Genomic DNA, 17,612 nt, shown 5'->3' with positions numbered 1-17,612 from the left:
TGCAATACAACAAATTAAGGTTCTAACAATAATGCTTATTTTGTGTTTCCTGACTTTTTATTATTTTACCTGTGCAACATTAATGTTGCATGAACACTGCATTCATCTTATGAATGAAACAAGACTGGATGTAGAGATACAGTATTTGCAATAGAATAAAACCATTAGCAGTATTCCTGTCCTTTGTTTCAACTATGGAACTTTTCAGGACTCTTGGGCCTCAAGATGCCTACTTCCACATCTTGATAAGGCAAAATGACAACAATCAATACAAGATACTATCATCTGGGCTGTCAGCAGTCACCAAGGTGTTCACCAATTAAACAGGCTGTGGTTGTAACTCAATTGTGTCATAAAAGCCTGAAGGTGAACCTATATCTGAATTCCTGGCTCATGAGAGCTCAGTCCTATAGTGAAGTAGCTGAGACCCTGTGGGAGGGCTTGCTTCTTCTTCACATCTCCCAGTCTGTGAGTAAACAAATCAAAAATACATGCTGGTCTCAACTCAGATTCTAACCTTTGAAGGGCCCTGCCAATATTTCACCAGGGCTCCTGCATGCTTATCTCAAGATGGTTCCAAAATCCCATCCAGTGAACCTAGCTAGGTCCAGGCATGAAGGCCCAGTGACATGTTGTGTGCATTAGTCTTGATGGTTGCCTGCACTTTTGTCACCCATCCCCTTTGCAAGATTACAGATGTAGCCATTGCAAAACTGGTTGAATCTGTTGTACAAACCAAGTATTTTATAGTTTGGATATGACATAGTTTCTTCTTAAGAAGGTCTAAGACTCTAGTGAGGCAACACAGCTAGAGTATGTCTTCAAGAAGTTGCCCTTCCCTCAGCCTACTCTTCAAATAATGATAGATAAGGATGTTTCCACTCTGGGTTTAGGAGCATACTGAGTATTTTTGACTGTTGAGGTATTTGAAGACTGCAGGAGTCAAGACTAAATAAATTTGCTAGAGCCAAGGGCTATCAGGCTGCCTTTCAAATCCTTTCTCCCATAGATCAGAGGAGATCTTCTAAAGATTTTCACTGATATTATAGTCTCAATGTATTTCCTGGATAGGGAGGATCTCAGCCAACTTGTGTTATATCAGGAGGTTATCAATCTGTGTGAATGATGCATCTAGAATGAAGTGACCTTTATTTATACCTCCATGGTGCATGTTTAAAAAAAAGATACCATTGCCAACAATCTGAGTTGGAATGTTGGTGCTGAAGTGGTTCACATAAGTGGTCACTCAAACCCTCCATGGTTTGTATGATATTTGTAAGGGGTGTGCTCATGCTGAAGACCCAGGTCAATTCACTTGTATATTAGCATAGATCAAAGTAATTGTTAAATGTATAAGAGTGTTTGGTGTTTAAACTTCATGAAAATGAATCGAACATTACATGCATTGTTTTTACTTATGTGTATCCTGTTATAATGGAGTAGCAAATATTTACATTGTGCATACCCCTGTAACTAAATAACCCATCAAACAATGAAGAAGCCTTGTGGAATGCAAATGAAGAACTTTAACAGGAAAGTGCTAATTTCAAAGCAAGTGATCATTGTGTGGTCAAAGACTATAAATAAATTCCTCATGCTCGGTCATCAAAGGAAAGGCCCACATGGGTAGTGACCCTGTCAGCTTGTTTTCTGTGAGAAGAAGTTATAAGTATGGATTCAGGGAAAGATCCTTCATCTCTGGACTGTTTGGATTCTAACAGGGTGGAACAACTGAATGGAAAGACAGAGATCTCCAGAGTTATTCTGGGTAGCCCTGAGAGACTTTTGGGAAACTGGCAGTTTATTACATCACTGCCATCATTTGGAATTTTAGACTGTGGCTCACCTGTACATATATTTTGCCTGCTTCAACCTCTCAATAACTCTCACTCCTTCTCTTAGGTAATAAACCTTGAGTTAGTTTACTATAGAATTGGCTACAAGTGAGGTCTTTTGTGTAAGATCTAGGGTAGCAATTGATCTGGGGTAAGTGATTGGTCTCTTGGGACAGGGAGCAACCTGATGTAGTGTGATTTTTGGCTTAAGTGACCTATTATCACAAAGATAGACTGGAGAGTTTGATTGGACTGTCTGAGATTCCATGGTAAGACTGGCATAGTGATCCAGGAGTTCACATTTGTTACTGGCTTGGTGAAATCTAATTATAGAACACACCATCAGTATGGGGTGTCTGCCCTGTTTTCTGACAGTCTGTCCTGAGGTGGGCACACATAATCATGAGCCACCCCAGACAGCGAGACGAGGTATCAACATGGGCTTGTTTGCTATAAATCAGAAGAGCGTCTGATGTTGTGAGGGACAGCAGGCAAAACTTAACTCACTCACTGTGTGTATCTAATGTCTTTCTGCTACACTGGGAGAAAGGGCTTATTTAAACCATTCTTTAATTTCTTCTCAATGCATCAGGCTCTTAATTCTCTTCATAAATCAGCAGGGTTGCTAGGCTTTAGGGCAGAATGCCTTGTCCTTGTCCCAGGACATCAAAGCAGTCATGTTGCAATCCAGAAAGTCTTAATTATGCTACCAAATTAAAAAAATTAAGAAACCTTTCAGGATAGGTAAATCTACATACCAGGAATGATAAAAGAGCTGTTAGCTACTACTTATATCTAAGCTGTTTAGAAAAAAATCTAATGGACTATTTAGGGTCTTTGGAGACTAAGTGGATAATATTATGCATTTGGTCACATTATGAAGTATTTGATGTTCCCGTGCCCGACCATCACCTCAGGTGTCAGTTACTTAAGGGGACACAATTTTTTATTACATTTATCTATGATAAGACCGTATCTGAAATCTTTAGGGCTGGTATGAAGAGTTTGGTTCACAGCCTCACAAATCTCTATTCTCTGAACACAGTATCAACAGCAGATGTTTGTTTTGGGAGGGCAGTACTTCTATCACTGTTTTAAATAGCAGGAATTCTCAGTCCACTTCTTCAGGAAGGTTACTGAGACCTAATCTCCTACAGTGGGGCTCTATGAAAGCAATATTATGAAGGAAAAATGCAGATTAAATATTTATAGTAACTCTTGTTCTTTGTGTGGCTTTCTGTAGGCCACACAAAGAACAAAATTACCCTCTCTTTCTCCTGTTTTATGCTTGAAAGCCCAGCTGCAAAGAAGGCGTTTGGAGGTCAACAGGAACAGAGAAACTTATTTATACCTTTGCTGTACAGAAAATTTGGCTTGAGGAAAATATACACTCCATGAGGGCTGCTCCACAGGAATATAATTTCTGTATGTTCTCCTCTTGGGAAGACTGTCTTCACAATAACCCCACCCTATTTAGCCTGGGGCATATTAAATTCAATGGTTATGGGATCATTTCAATGATTTATATAAATATGACAATCTAACATACAAATTCTGAGCAGAAGTAATTTTTAAATACACTTTTAAACGGGCTTAATAGGACTAGCATCCTAGGATCTGCCCCGACCCTTTTTTCCAGAATACATATTTTTTGCCCACATTGCCTCCAGTGCCTTACAAAGTTTCCTGGATTCTCTTCCTCAGATGGAAAATGACGGGGTTATTTTTTAAGATTGGAAGTTTTCCTTTTAATTTCCCAGTCTCTTTTCCTCTGTTGAAATTGTAACGGAAGGTAGACCTCTCTTTTTGTCTACAATTACACCCTCCAGATAGTAACATTGTGCCATGGTTATACATATTCTTAGAATGTTTAGTATGAAGTAGATTCTCCTCTGTTAACAATACTCTAAATTACAGTTACATAAAAATGAAAGTCTAAGGAAATAATTTATAAAATAAAGACTTACAATTACAATAGTGTATTTTAATTCACTGAACAGTTGTTTTTTCAAAAAATGTGCTCTTGATTAACAAACACTGCAAGATACTGTGTATTATGGCTATATCTAACCTCTGCACACATGATTCGTTTAACTTTTGACTCTATTTGTTGTAAGACTCTGATATTGATTACAAAGTTTATGTTTCACCTCAACTTCCAATGTTGTTCGTGGTACAAGAATCATAAATAGATTCTCTAAATTATCCTTAAAAACTCTCATTGCAAACTCAGCAAAACTGTCAACTACTTTTAGGCATTTTAAAACAGTTTTTAAAAATACCTTCCCTATGGGGAGATTTTCCAATTTTTTTGAGGGGCTTTTAAACTGTTGTACTACAAAAAGTGATTTTGTACAAATGATATCACAGGGTTCCATATTTATTTCTCAAGTACTTCCAAATCAAATAGGGAAGTATCCAATATGAAAGAAGATTTTCAAATCTCATGTTAACTATGCAGAAGATGGCAGTTAGAAGAATGTATTTTTTCCTGCTGCTGCACCAACACCAGTGATAAGTACTGTAAAACTGAAGCCTATCTGATCATTTTGGTATAGATGAGTGAGGCAGAATTGAATCCAGCATGCTTTTCCGTAGCTATTCAGACTCTGCAGTGATAACAGGAGTGTGACAAGGTGGACTAGACCCAGAGGCGCCCTCCTGGAGGCCACAGGGTCCTGCCACACCCATCCCAGGAAAGGAGCAGTAGAGAGGTCCTCCAAGAGGGCTACAGTGGCTGCAGGAGAAGCAGCAGGGAACAGCCAGTCAGCGCCCACCAGGCCCATGATAAAGGAGCTGCAGGGCCAGAGTGAGTTCAGTCTGCAGCAGAGAAGGACATACCAACTGAGGGTACTATGATGGGCCCTGTTGGACTGTTTTAGAAGACTGATCCCGGGGAGGGCTGCAGGATATTGGGGACATTTTGGATTGTGTACCCTAGAAGGGATTTTTTTGTTTTGCACATGGACAGAGTGTAACTTGGCCAGAGGGCTGGGTCACCAACGACCCTCCTGACAAGCTCAGCGGCCGACAGCAGGCACCACAAGTGGAGGAAATTGAGAAAAAACTGCAGGCATACATACGTTGCTAGAAGGCACTTGCAAGAGCTGAGTGCACCCCATTACAATGATTAAAAGCTGGCTGTATCAACAAATTAAGTAGAATTACTGAAACAAACAACCACAGCACATTAATGACATGCAGCATTGTCATGTGAGCTCTTTAAGAGATGAGATGGCTTTTAAACCCAAAGAATGTCTGTTTACATTTTTTTAAAAGTAATTTTCTACCTTTGTGGAGATAATCTTGAAATTCTAAAATAAAATAAACCAATCAGTAGGATTGAAAGGACCAAAAAAACCTGGGCTTCACTTCAGAATTAGGAAGCCAGTAGTACCTTCAGATCCTCTCACATCCCAAATTTTATGTAAAATGAGTAAGTTAAGTTTGGGATGTATCCTAAAGAACCATTTTGCTAACTCTGCCCAAATTCCTTAGGTTGGCCTTACATATATAGTGGTGTGAAAATGGAGGACAGCAATCAGAGTTTGGGGGTTTTTTTTTGCCTGTTGGCTAACAATTGTTTCACAAGTCTTCACAAAAACATTAAGGCCAGCTTTGCTTGTTAAAATAACGTAGCTTTCCCTGAAGGCTGGAACTGAACCAGTTGCTGCTCAGCAGAGGCAGCCACCATGCAGCAGGTGCCCTTGCATCAGCTGCCAAAGCAATGGTGGATGCAACTCCCCTCTGGTGTTCTTCACCAGCACCAGTAGGAACACAAAGGAAATGAAGGATGTAGTCCTCAGAGCCTCCCGCTAGCAGTGCAAGGAAGGGAAGAGCTGGGGCCAAACTCCTGCTTCACTGAATCAGTGTTCTGCAACCACTGTAGCCCGCTTCTCTCCTTCCCAGTAACAGTGTGCCTACTCATTCCCATCCCATAGAATTTGAAAATCCAGTACTGGCTTGACCAAGCATAGTAGCCAGGGGAGACTGCTTGATACACCTGATCTCTTCAAGCCACCCAGATAAAAACATAGGCAGTAGTGGAACATATTTTACTCAGGGAATATGACATGCACCATCAATTGAAGCAGTACATTTCTAAGAGAGCAACTTGTTAAAACATTGGCAGCACATCACTGACACAGAGCTAAAATTTTATAAACTACCTCTAAATTTGAGCACACAGTTTGATGAACACTATCTACTTTTGGAAAAATGACTTATGCAGTCAAATTAGGCAGATGTACAACAGGCCAGTTTTCACATATAAATTCAGATTCTATGCGAAAATCTGCTTGAAAATTTGGCTCCCTGAGAGAAAACATGAAGAATACAGTGCTGCTATGGAGTCACTTTTCTGAATATAACTCTACCAAAAGGAAACATCAGTTTGGAACATGCTTGCATATTGATATGTGTTTGTGCAATTAATACAGCAGAACTCACTACTCATTGTGAGTAGGATGTACGGGACTATGTATCTTCAGCAAAAGGTCTTTGTGGGGAAAGAAAAGACCTCATACAATCTGCCTCTTCCCCTTAAGTCATATCTATGGTGCATTCTTCTACCTGGACTGTGGCTTTGTTCCAAAATGATAACTCTTAATGTTTTTCATAAGATTCATCATCACCAAATCTGAAATTTGATATGGTTTTATTTTCTAAATTAAAGCATTTTCAATTTTTGTTATCTTAGAAATAAAAGAATCAACAACAAGGACAAAATCATGGTGTATGTGTTTTTGCAAGTTTAAAAATATCTAAGCATTTATTTGAGATTTTGACCTATTTTCTTTGGAGGAATTACATATTGTAGGTTCTTATTTTAAGATTCTTTTAAATCTTGACTGCCAGTAGTTCTAATATTAAACAGATCACTAGATTGTGACATTTCTATTCAGTTATGTAGGGATATACTACTCTGTACAGTTTGTCTTGTTCATTTTTGTTCTTTTAGCTGATGTACATGTAATTTGACAGTTCAGACATTTAAAATGAATTAGCTGGAATTCAAGAATTTTTTGGGGCAATATTTTTAAAAGGTCATGTATTATGCTAGCAAAGAAAATGGTTTGTTAATAAAATGAAAGTGCTCATTTTTATATTTCATATTTAAGATATAATTGTTCTAATTCTCTTCTCACTTGCACTAGTGTAAATCAGAAGCATCTCCATAAATTAATGGATTCATATTGTAAATCCTATGACAAGAGAATTAGGTTACTACTAGAAGTTACTCATTTCAGATATATACATCTTGTCTGAAATCTCTTAAACATATACTACAGTTTGTAAACTTCACAATCACCTATACAAATTGATGTCTTCTGAAGCACCTAAACTAGTGTAGGTAGTTAAGAAATATTTTTAGTTTTGTGTTTGATGTTATGAATTCTTACGAGGCACATATAACCCTGGACTCAGGTCTTGGAATATAAATAGGGAACATATCTTCAATTGATTTTACAAAAGGTAAAATATATGTGCTTTTTACATTTATATATATTTGGTCACTAATTTGGATCCTGAACAATTTTTTGGAAAATGTTTTAGTTGAGCAATTGATAAAGGTGAGAAAGTACGCCACTGCTGGTAATTTAAATTAAAAAAAAAACACCACCACAAATACCCTTTTATACTCTGAGTGATCAGGGATCTCTTTCATCCGAACATCAGTGTAGACCATGCTTGCATACTGATAAGTGATCTTGGTGGAGTTATAGTCAGAAAAGTGACTCCATAGCATCTCTGTAGTTATGTTTTCTCCTAGGGAGCCAAATTTTCAAACAGGCTTACACACAGAATCTGAATTTGTATGTGAAAACTGGGCAGTTGTGTATCTGCCAGACTTGACTGCGTAAGTCAGGATCTTTTAGCTTCATAGCAGCACCTGACACATCCAGGGTGGCACCATGCCCAACAACCTCTTGTCCCTCGCTCCAAATGGGGAATACAAGCAACAGACTGGATGTTCTCAGTGGGAAAATTGTGAAAACCCCCTCGCCAATCAGCCCCTAACTTAGCCAGGCCCCCTTCTTTTCTCCTCCCCCAGGCCTGGCATTGGCTGCAGGTCTAGCTGAGCCCACAGGTTTTCTTTAACTCCTGCTGTGCCAGGCGACTGTTTCTCTGCTCCTTCACACCCCACACCCCTTTATGACCTGATTTGGGGTCTGCCTGCCCTCCCCCAAATACTCTTCACCATCCTGTGAGAAGAAGTCGGCATTCAGATGGCCTCTCCTGGCTTGGTGCTCAATGCAGAAGGAGATGGGCTGGAGGGAGAGGTACCACCTCATAATTCGGGGATTTGTATCCTTCATGGCATGTAGCCTGAGAAGAGGGACATAGTCAGTGACTAGTATGAAGGGTGTATCCAGGAGGTAACAATAGAGAGAGTCCACAGCCCCTTTTACTGCTAAGGCTTCTTCCTTGATTACAAAGTAGGCCTTTCTCCCTCGGGAACAGCTTCCAGTCAATGTATAAGATGAGGTCTTTGTCACCTTCTAATACCTGGGATAAAATAGTCCGTAGGCCCACATTCGAGGTCTGTAACAAAAACCCCTTGGTGAAGTTGGGGCTATACAAGATGGGTACTTGACAAAGCTGGGCTTTCAGGGTTTGGAAAGCCTCCTCACAGGCTCTGGTCCACTGCATTTTTTTGGGGCTCTCCTTCTTGAACAGATCAGAAAGAGGGGCCACAATGGAGGAAAACTCTGGAATAAAGTGGCAGTAGTATCTGGCCAGACCTAGAAACCGGTGTAGTTGCTTTTTCGAGGAAGGTGAGGGTGCAGGTCTGGAGGGTCTGGAACTTGCAAATCAAGGGTCGGACTGTGCGGTGTTCTCATCTTTACCGAGGTGACATTTAATGGAGTTCTCTGTCAGGCCAGCCTCCTTGATGGAGGTCACATGTTGCAAGTGGGTCTGCCCATCACGATAATAGATCACCACATCATCTACGTACACAGCTGTATACTGGCCCTGGAAGTGAAGGACTCGGTCCATTAGTTGCTGAAATGTGTCTGGGGCCCCATGCAATCCGAAGGGCATGGTCTGGAATTGAGAGAGCCCGAAGAGGGGTAGAGAAAGCTGTCTTTTCCCTGGACTTGGGTGTGAGGGGGATCGGCCAATATACCTTTTTTAAGTCCTGAGTTGTCATGTACTTCACCTTTCCTAGCCAGTTGAACAGCTCATCTACACCAGGCATTGGGTACACGTTGAATTTTGATATTGCATTGACCTTGCAGAAGTCAATGCAAAAATCGAGTGGTCCCACTGGATTTAGGGACCAGTACTATGAGACTTTTCCAGTCACTGAAAGCCTCTTCAAATCACCCCCAAGGCTAGCATTGAATGGAGTTCTTGTTTCACGTCTCTCTTAACTTCTGGGGTAGGGGCCGGCCGAGGGTTTTCCCTGACCTTAATTTCCGGTTCTGTCTGAATCTGATGGGTTATCAGGTGAGATTGCCCTCGCTGGGTAGAGAACACGGAAGAGAAGGCAGTGATCAGTTGTTGTGCCTGATCTCTCTGCTCAGGGGTAAGGTTGTCCCCAATCTTGACCATACCCAGCACTGAGACTTCTGAACCCTGATGGCCTAGTTCTGGCTCTGGTGGGTAGGAAGCTACTAATAAGCTTTCTTGGGCTTTCCACAGTTTTAAAAGCTTCACATGGTAGATTTGTCATACCTTACGCTTGTCGGGTTGCCTGATTTTGTAGTTCACCTATCCCATGCATCGGAGCACCTCATAGGACCCCTGCCAGCAGGCTAGGAGCTTCAACTCCAAACTGGGCAACAACAACAGTACCCGATTACCAGGCTGAAATTCTTGGAGGCATGGTTGTTTATTGTATGTGTGTCTTGTGTGTCTTGGGCATATAAGAGGTTCTCCCTGGCAAACAAACCTAAAGCCTCAAGTTTCTTCTGCAGGTTTAAGACATACTGCATATACTGTTGGCTTGAGATGGCTGTTCTTCCCTCATCTCCCAAACTAGGTATAAAATCCCTCAGAGTTGCCTCCCATACAGAAGCTCCAATGGTGAGAAGCCAGTGGAAGACTGGGGAACTTCTCGTATTGTGAACAGAAGAGGAGGGTGCAGCTGGTCCCAATGTCGGACATCCATCAGGATGAACCTTTGGGGCATCGTTTTTAGGGTTCTATTAAAGCGCTCCACCAGACTGTCCATTTGGAGGTGGTATACGGACGTTTGTAGAATCTGGATTTTTAGTAAATGGCAGAGTTGTTTTATCGTCTGAGACATAAAATGTGTTCCTTGATCTGTGAAGATATCCCGGTGCACCCTGACTCGAGCGAAGATACTCATGAGCGAAGGTACCCATAAGCTCCGTAGCCACTGTTTTGGCATTCATGGAGTGTAATGGCACAGCTTCCAGATACCGGGTTGCATAGTCTACTACAACAAGAATGAACCAGTGTCCAGCTGTGCTCTTCTCCAGAGGGCCGACTATGTTGACTCCAGTTCGTTCAAAAGTTACCCTTATAAGCGGGACAGGGATCAGTGGGGCTTTCTCAGCTGGCTGAGGTGCGGTGGCACAGAAATCCTCCATGTTTTTGTAGACCCTGAGCCAAAAGAACCGGGCCAGAACCTGGGCTAGCATCTTTTCCCTTCCCAGGTGCCCAGCAGCAGGTATGGCATGGGCGAGTCGCATTACCTTCTTTTGGTAGAGGCGGGGCACCAAGAGGTGATGTCAAACCTCTTCGGTCTGCTGGTGGCTAGGTGGTCTAAGTGGGTAGATTACTGGTCAGAGCAGTTGGAGGGGGACCCGGACCCTCCCCAGGGTCCTGTGTGGTTCAACCCCTAAACAGGGGTTGATGGGTCTGCCTCTCTGCTGGGTGGGGCGGCAGGGGGGTTCAAGACCCATTTCCATGGGTGACTTCCTATTAAAGTCTCTTTAATCTGGGGCATGGCCCCGCTAGTTCAATTACCTCACAGTAAGCAAGCTCCTCTTGGCAGGGAAAGGCTTATTTGCCTTCAGTGGCTGCGCTGGCTGGTAGGTCGCTGATCTGTCCCTTCAGATAGGTGAACAGAGAGCTCCTGCCTCCTCGCCAATCAGCCCCCAACTGAGCCAGGCTCCCTTCTTTTCTCTCCCCTCCAGGCCTGGCATTGGTTGCAGGTATATTGGGGCGGGGCTATCTGAGCCCACATGTTTTCTTTAACCTCTGCTGTGCCAGACAGCCATTTCTGTGCTCTTTCACACAGACCTCATTGTTAGTGGACTCAGAGGAGTCTTCCATTCTGCAGCACCAGGGCCAGCAACACATAGGGAAATAACAAGAATAACTGGTCGGAGGAGCCTTCACAGTCTCTTGACATACAGTCACTCAAGTCTCAAACATGGACTCTGAATTTTTCGTCTTCTAATTTCTTGGGTTTTTCACTGGGTGTTGGGTATCTTTCATCCAGTCCCTATACACTACCACTAAAACCCTCAGCTACCAAACATCATGCTTCCTGCTTGTTATGCTTCTCACTCTTTTCTGTTTACTAACTCCTTCTCCCTCAGTTTCCCTCTACCTTTACCCAACTCACCTCTCATACTCCTATAATCCCTTCCTCAGATTCAACTTCAAGTGATCTGAACATAACTATATGGTGAATTAATCTTAATACTTTTGGGGTTTTCCTTTTAAGTCTTTCAGGGGCAAAGGTAACTTTTATGCAAAAAGAGATTTCTTTCCATTCTCTGGTTTTAATTTTACTCAGGGATCCCTTAGAGGGAGACAATTGTTCATTCTTTATCCTGCTCAGCCCCAGGAGATGTTCCCAGAATGTCATAATCTTTCCTGATCTAAAGACCCTCTTCTGTCATTTATGAAGTATGGTATGTTGTTTAGAAATCTAAAGGGCAAAAAATAGCTCATAGGGATCAAAACCTTTTGGGGGGGTTTCTTATGAGCTATCACAACATTTTTATCGCTCCTACACTTAATCACATTGTTAGAAAGGTTGCATGCAGTAAATCTGAGGTATAGAAAATGGTAACTGACACTATTATTACACATGGATTTCAAAGTACATATCTGGCACAGGTCAGTGGATCTGCATCTGATTATAAAAGGGGTAAATATGGCCCAATCACTTACTTAAGTTTAAGAGATTAAAATGATTGATAAAGTTGGTAAATCAAATTCTTACTGTTGACATTTCAATATTGATTTAGTCATTTGAGTTTTTTTAACAATAATGTTTGAGGCATACCATACAGAGGCACTAATTAGTGCTTTACCAAATATTAAATATTCTGTATAAAAACAGACATGAATTAGCTCTAGCCATTCAGCAGCACTATGGCACAATGCTTTTATTATGCAGCTATCCTGATGCATAAGCAGCAGCAAATTATTTTGGCTAGCTGACCAAAAACTCAATAAAATAAGAAAAGGAATTAAACTATTAGTTTTAATAGTTTCTAACAGTTTGCTACATTAGACTTAGAATTAGTAGAATTAGTAATAGATGCTAAAGTTGCTTCTCTCAAAGGAAAAATATTTTACAGATATCTGGATATTTTAAGTAAAATAAAACAACATTTTAATGGGGCTTATAATCATTGTTCATGTTGAAGAATTTGCAGATTTTACTTACATCAAGAGACCCTTCATTGATAACAATGAGTCCCATGTTCTTTTTCAAAAGTTTACATGAGTGACCTGTTAAAAAAATGTTACAAATAACTGCTTTACCCTATAACATTTATAAATTAACCAAATATTTTTTCTTTAAACTAAAGATGAAATTTTGAAAAACATTCAGTGTTGGCCTAACTCTGACCTACTGAGAACAATGGTAAAACATCTAACACATTAGCATAGCCATTTTGCTAAGATCATCATAGCTACTATAAAATTGCACAAATGTTTATAAATCCCACAACTTCCATGTACAAAAAACCAATGTGACTGTGCAATTCAGGTGCTTGAATGCATAAATAGACATGTTGGGGGTTGTGCAAACACCTAAGGTGTGCATGATGCAGATAGGATATTTGTGCTTGTATGTTCAGCACATAGTAATGCATTGTACACAACTGTGTGTGCTTAAGAAAAAGTCTGGCCTATTCTTTACAGTATTTATCACAAGAAAAGAAAGGCAACTTTTTGGAATAGAAAATGTAAAAATAATTCCAATGAGCAATATTTGGTCTGATAATATTTTCATCCTGTTCTTATGTTATCACTTGAACAGACCCATATTTTCACTAGATAAATGATTCTTACAGGATTTATGAAAATTCCCAATAAAACGTCCTTAAGATGTATGTGACTTCGCACATTCATATTAGTATTGACTCGGCATTCTACTAGGATAACCTTTTAGGAACAAGGAATAGAAATAGTCTATCTAGAACACTTTAATATTATAAGAAAAATAAAAATCATGTAACAATACTAGGAATACCAAGCTTGCTGATTCAGTGACAAACTGGTTTTGTTTTTGTTCTCTTTGGCTCTGAGCTGGCAAACATCTATGCACATGTGTAAGTTTACTCCCACAACTAGTTCCATTAATATCAGTGAGCCTATATGCCTGAGTAAAGTGTTTGGAAGATGAGGCCCACTGTATTGATGCCTCTAGAACTCCTCCATATGAGAATGCCCCATGTGATCCACACCATAAGAAAACATATCTACTTCAAATTGCTTTACAAAGATTAAAACCCTGTGCCATCCATCTGTACTTCATCTGCTTTTTAAAATTTATTTCCTTATAGAGCTGGAAGGAAAATGTGAACTTTTTTTTTTCTATTTATCTTTCTGGTGGAAGTTCAATAAAATGCTTTGCAGGAGTTCTGTGGTTTGAGGGTGGTCACACTTTGCAGCAGCATCTCCCAAATAAAACCTCAGAAAGAAATAGTTTAAAAATGTTAGGAACTTCCAGGACCAAAGTTTTGTTAAGATGGATTCGACTATAGATAGGTATCAATTATTTATGGAGCAAACAAATAAAGTCCTTCAAAAACTACTTTTTAAGTGAAGAAGCAGAGGAAGGGCAGAAAATTCTAAATTAACATTGTACTATGAAATAAATTGGTCTTAAGCTTTTTTCTCAAAATACTGCATAATCAGCTAGCACTTAAATCCTGGAGTGCCACATGATACTGTTACCTCTACAATATATCCCGCTTGTCTGAAAGCATTTTTGCTCTAATTCCTTTACATCTTGGGTGGCTTTTGTCACTAGATTTTTAAAAAGATCTAACCACACCTCAAAATCAAATACAATACCAATGTTAATAGCAGTCTCTTGTTTGTCCCCAGTAAGAATCCAAATTTTGATGTCTGCTTTCATTAGAGTTTCTATGGTTTCAGGCACTTTGTCTTGCAGCTTATCTTCAATGGCTGTAGCTCCGAGCAGTTGAAGATTCTGTGAAAACGCAGAATTAAAGACACACTTAAAAGGACTTCAAATTGAAGTTTAGCTACTGAAATTTCCAATTTTTTCCACAAACAGTAATTTAACATTTACTTTTCTGGACTTTTCACACACATCTCTTAAACTGTATTGATCACCTTGGTTTAAAGAACAAGGATTTTCCAGACCATGTTGGTGAGTCTTGAAACCTTCCCTTTTCAGTCTTTATAGGCTAGATCATCTAGTCTGATTTGTATAACATGGACCATAGAATTTCACCCAGTTACCCATGTACCGAGCTGAATAAATTGTGCCTGACTAAAGCATATCTTTCAGAAAGGCTTTCAGTCTTCATCTTAAGACTTCTAGAGATGGAGAATCCACCACTTCCTTTGGTAGTTTGTTCCAATGGTTAAGCATCCTCACTGTTAAACTATGCTTTATTTCTAATTTGAATTTGTCTGGCTTTAACTTCCAACCATTGGGGCTTGCTATGCCTTTCTCCATTAGGTTAGCTCATATCTTCTCAAGTGAAGGTACTTATACACCGTAATCATTTCATCTCTGACTCTTATCATTTTGATAAACTAAACAGATTGAGCTCTTCAAACCTCTCCTTGTAAGGCATTTTCCCCTAGCCCTTAAATAATTGTTGTGGTGTTTCTCTGCACCTTCTCCAATATTTCAAATATCCTTCTAAAACTGTGGCACTGGAACTAGGTGCAGTATTTCAGAACCGGTCTCACAATGCTACCTGTAAGAATAAAATTGTTTCCACATACTTCCCTATTTCTACATGCAAGGATTGCATTAGACCTTGTTGCCACAGCTTTGCACTGGGAACTCATGTTCTGTTTGTGCACTGTGACCCTTATATATCCTTTTCAGAGTCACTGATTTCCAAGATACAGTCCCCCATTCTATACCTATGGCCTGCATTCTTTGTTCCTAGATGTAGGGTCATGAATTTTGTTTGAATGGGCCCATTTTACCAAGCAATCCAGGTCACTGTGTGTGACTAGTCTGCCCTCATCATTTACCATTCTGCCAATCTTTGTATTATCCACAAATGTTATCAACAGGGATTTAATTTGTTTCTAGACCATTGATAAAAATATTGAATAACATTGGGCCTAGAACTTACCCTTGTGGAACCCTTGACTGACTTTTTGAGATCTGTCAGATAGCCAGTTCCTAATCCATTTAATGCGTGCTTGTATATTGCTAATTTTTTTTAACAGTCTTGTCCAGTACTAAGTCAAATGTCTAACATAAGTCTAAATATATTATATCTTTGAAGTTACCTGTATCCACCAAACTTGCAATCTCATAAAAATATGAAATTAGGTTTGTCTGACAAGACCTATTTTTAAGAAACCCATGTTGATTGGGATTAATTATATTCCCATCCTTTAATTCTTTACTGATTGAATACTGTATCAGCTTTCCATTATTTTGCACGTGATTGATGTCAAGCTAACCGGCCTATAATTCCCTGGGTAATCTCGTTAGCCCTTTAGAATATTGGCAGTCTTTTGGAATTTCCCCAGTATTCCAAGTTTTATTAAAAATTGACATGAACAGTGATCTCCTCAGCTAGCTCTGTGGACTTTTGGGTGCATGCTGTTCATGACTGCTGATTTTAAAATGTTTATCCCTAGTAGATGTTTAGATATTGCTCTTCTAGCACCAGATCCTTCTTTCTTCATCCAATTCCTCTCCCACCTTTGTGGCTTCTTCAATGCTGCCCTCATAATACATGGAACATCCTCAACCTTACTGCCTCTGGTTGTGCATCCAAAACTTGAGGCATGGAAGTCAGAGGTCACTTTTAAAAATTTGGGCCTAAGTGACTTGTCAAAGGTCACAGAGGGTATGAATGTAAACGAAGGGATTAGCACTAAGAAGTTTCTGGTTCTTACTACTGTACTCCAACCCCACTTTCTTTCTTTTAATATTTCCAAGTGCAACTGTCCTATTTGAGCCCAGTCAATGCTGAGAAGAAGGGATGGAACAATAATTAAGAGAGATGGAGACAGTTTGTAGAGGTACTAAGCACCCTCAATTCCCATGGTTTAGAATTCCCCAGTTAGAATTATGGGTCCTCAGCACCTCTGAAAATTGGGTTCTTTGTCTTCTTGTTAATAAATTCTGGAAACTCTATGGACAACAACTATTTAAGAAAATGTTTACATTCTGCCTTTTGTTGCTTTAATTCGTTCCTTTAAATTTATTTTGATTAAACACCTTAGCATTAAATCTTGCTTGTATTCATTAAATTTTCACTTTGGTTTTGTGCTTGGTGACCTTTGTAGTACTCTATTGTTCCCTCAATCTGAAAATTTATTAGTAACTAAAAACACTCTCCCTGCAAAACATACTTTTTTACACATACATAATGTATTATTACAAAATGATTGAATGCATTTTCATCAGACTCTGAAAGAACAGCTGCTTTGGGGAACAGACCAAACAGGAAAAATTTATATTTAAACATGATGTTACTGAAAATTGGGTTTTAGAACTGCAATACCATCTCAACACTAACTATAGTATTGCTATTTCTTTTATTCTTTTTTTCAAATGTATAAAATAAACCATTCTGTGCTCTAAATTTCTATGGAAAAGGTCTATGCAATGCTACAATACAGTTTAGAAACCTAGTAATATATAACTGATTGATTTTTCTAGAAACATCTATATTCTTTTAGCCTTAGTATAATTTACTTTAAGATTAGGCTCCTGAACGATAACCACAGTTTCAACTCCACTGTGAACACTAGTGACAGGATTTGAACTCTGTATGTGTTTCTGTACACATGGTTTGAACAATTACACTGGACTTAATTTCATTATTAACATTACTTTACATAGATGACTACACTAAAGGCAATGACAATCTATACTGAATCTTGATAAAATCCCTATGATAAAATAGTTCCAATTTTGGGAATTTCAGCAAAAACAATTCATGGAAATATTTTTAGCACCTGAAGCATGCCAGCTGGTGTATCATAACATTATTTTAAAAAGGAGGGATTACTTACTAGCAATCCTGTGTTTTCTGAAAATGGTTCCTCTGCATATTCCTACTTGTGGGTTATAATGCCTCTGGCGCCAAGCTAACAAATTTTTCTAGTGAGCACTGATAGCTGGGGCTGCTCCTCCTTCCCCCTCACAGAGGATTCCGTGTATAAAACCACCCGCTAGCTCCTTCCCTAACTTCAGAATGGTCTTCCTGAAATTTCAAAGGAGCGGGGAAAGAAGGTGAGGAGTGTGAGTATGCAGAGGAAACACACTCAAAGAACAACACTAACTAGTAAGTAACCCCTCTTTTTTTTTTTCTTCCTTCTTCTTAGAGTGTCCTCGGCATAGTCTTTTTTGTGAGAAAGAAGCAATCAGTACAA

At 39.6% G+C, this 17,612-nt stretch overlaps 1 protein-coding gene across 1 annotated transcript in view; it reads right to left on the bottom strand.

The window, feature by feature from the left end:
• Positions 1-17,612, bottom strand: part of ATP8A1 (ATPase phospholipid transporting 8A1) — a 227,265-nt gene that overhangs the window by 80,117 nt on the left and 129,536 nt on the right. The window contains exons 22-23 of the mRNA XM_045018807.1: positions 14,079-14,217; positions 12,439-12,503 (exon numbers count right to left, since the gene is read on the bottom strand). Of these exons, the coding sequence (XP_044874742.1) occupies positions 12,439-12,503; positions 14,079-14,217 (204 nt within the window). The remainder of the gene's footprint in view (positions 1-12,438; positions 12,504-14,078; positions 14,218-17,612) is intronic.

This window comes from Mauremys mutica, chromosome 5, assembly GCF_020497125.1.
Source record: "Mauremys mutica isolate MM-2020 ecotype Southern chromosome 5, ASM2049712v1, whole genome shotgun sequence".
Taxonomy (NCBI): Eukaryota; Metazoa; Chordata; order Testudines; family Geoemydidae; genus Mauremys; species Mauremys mutica.
Note: the sequence above shows the minus strand (reverse complement) of the source record. Positions and strands in the feature narration are given on the sequence as shown.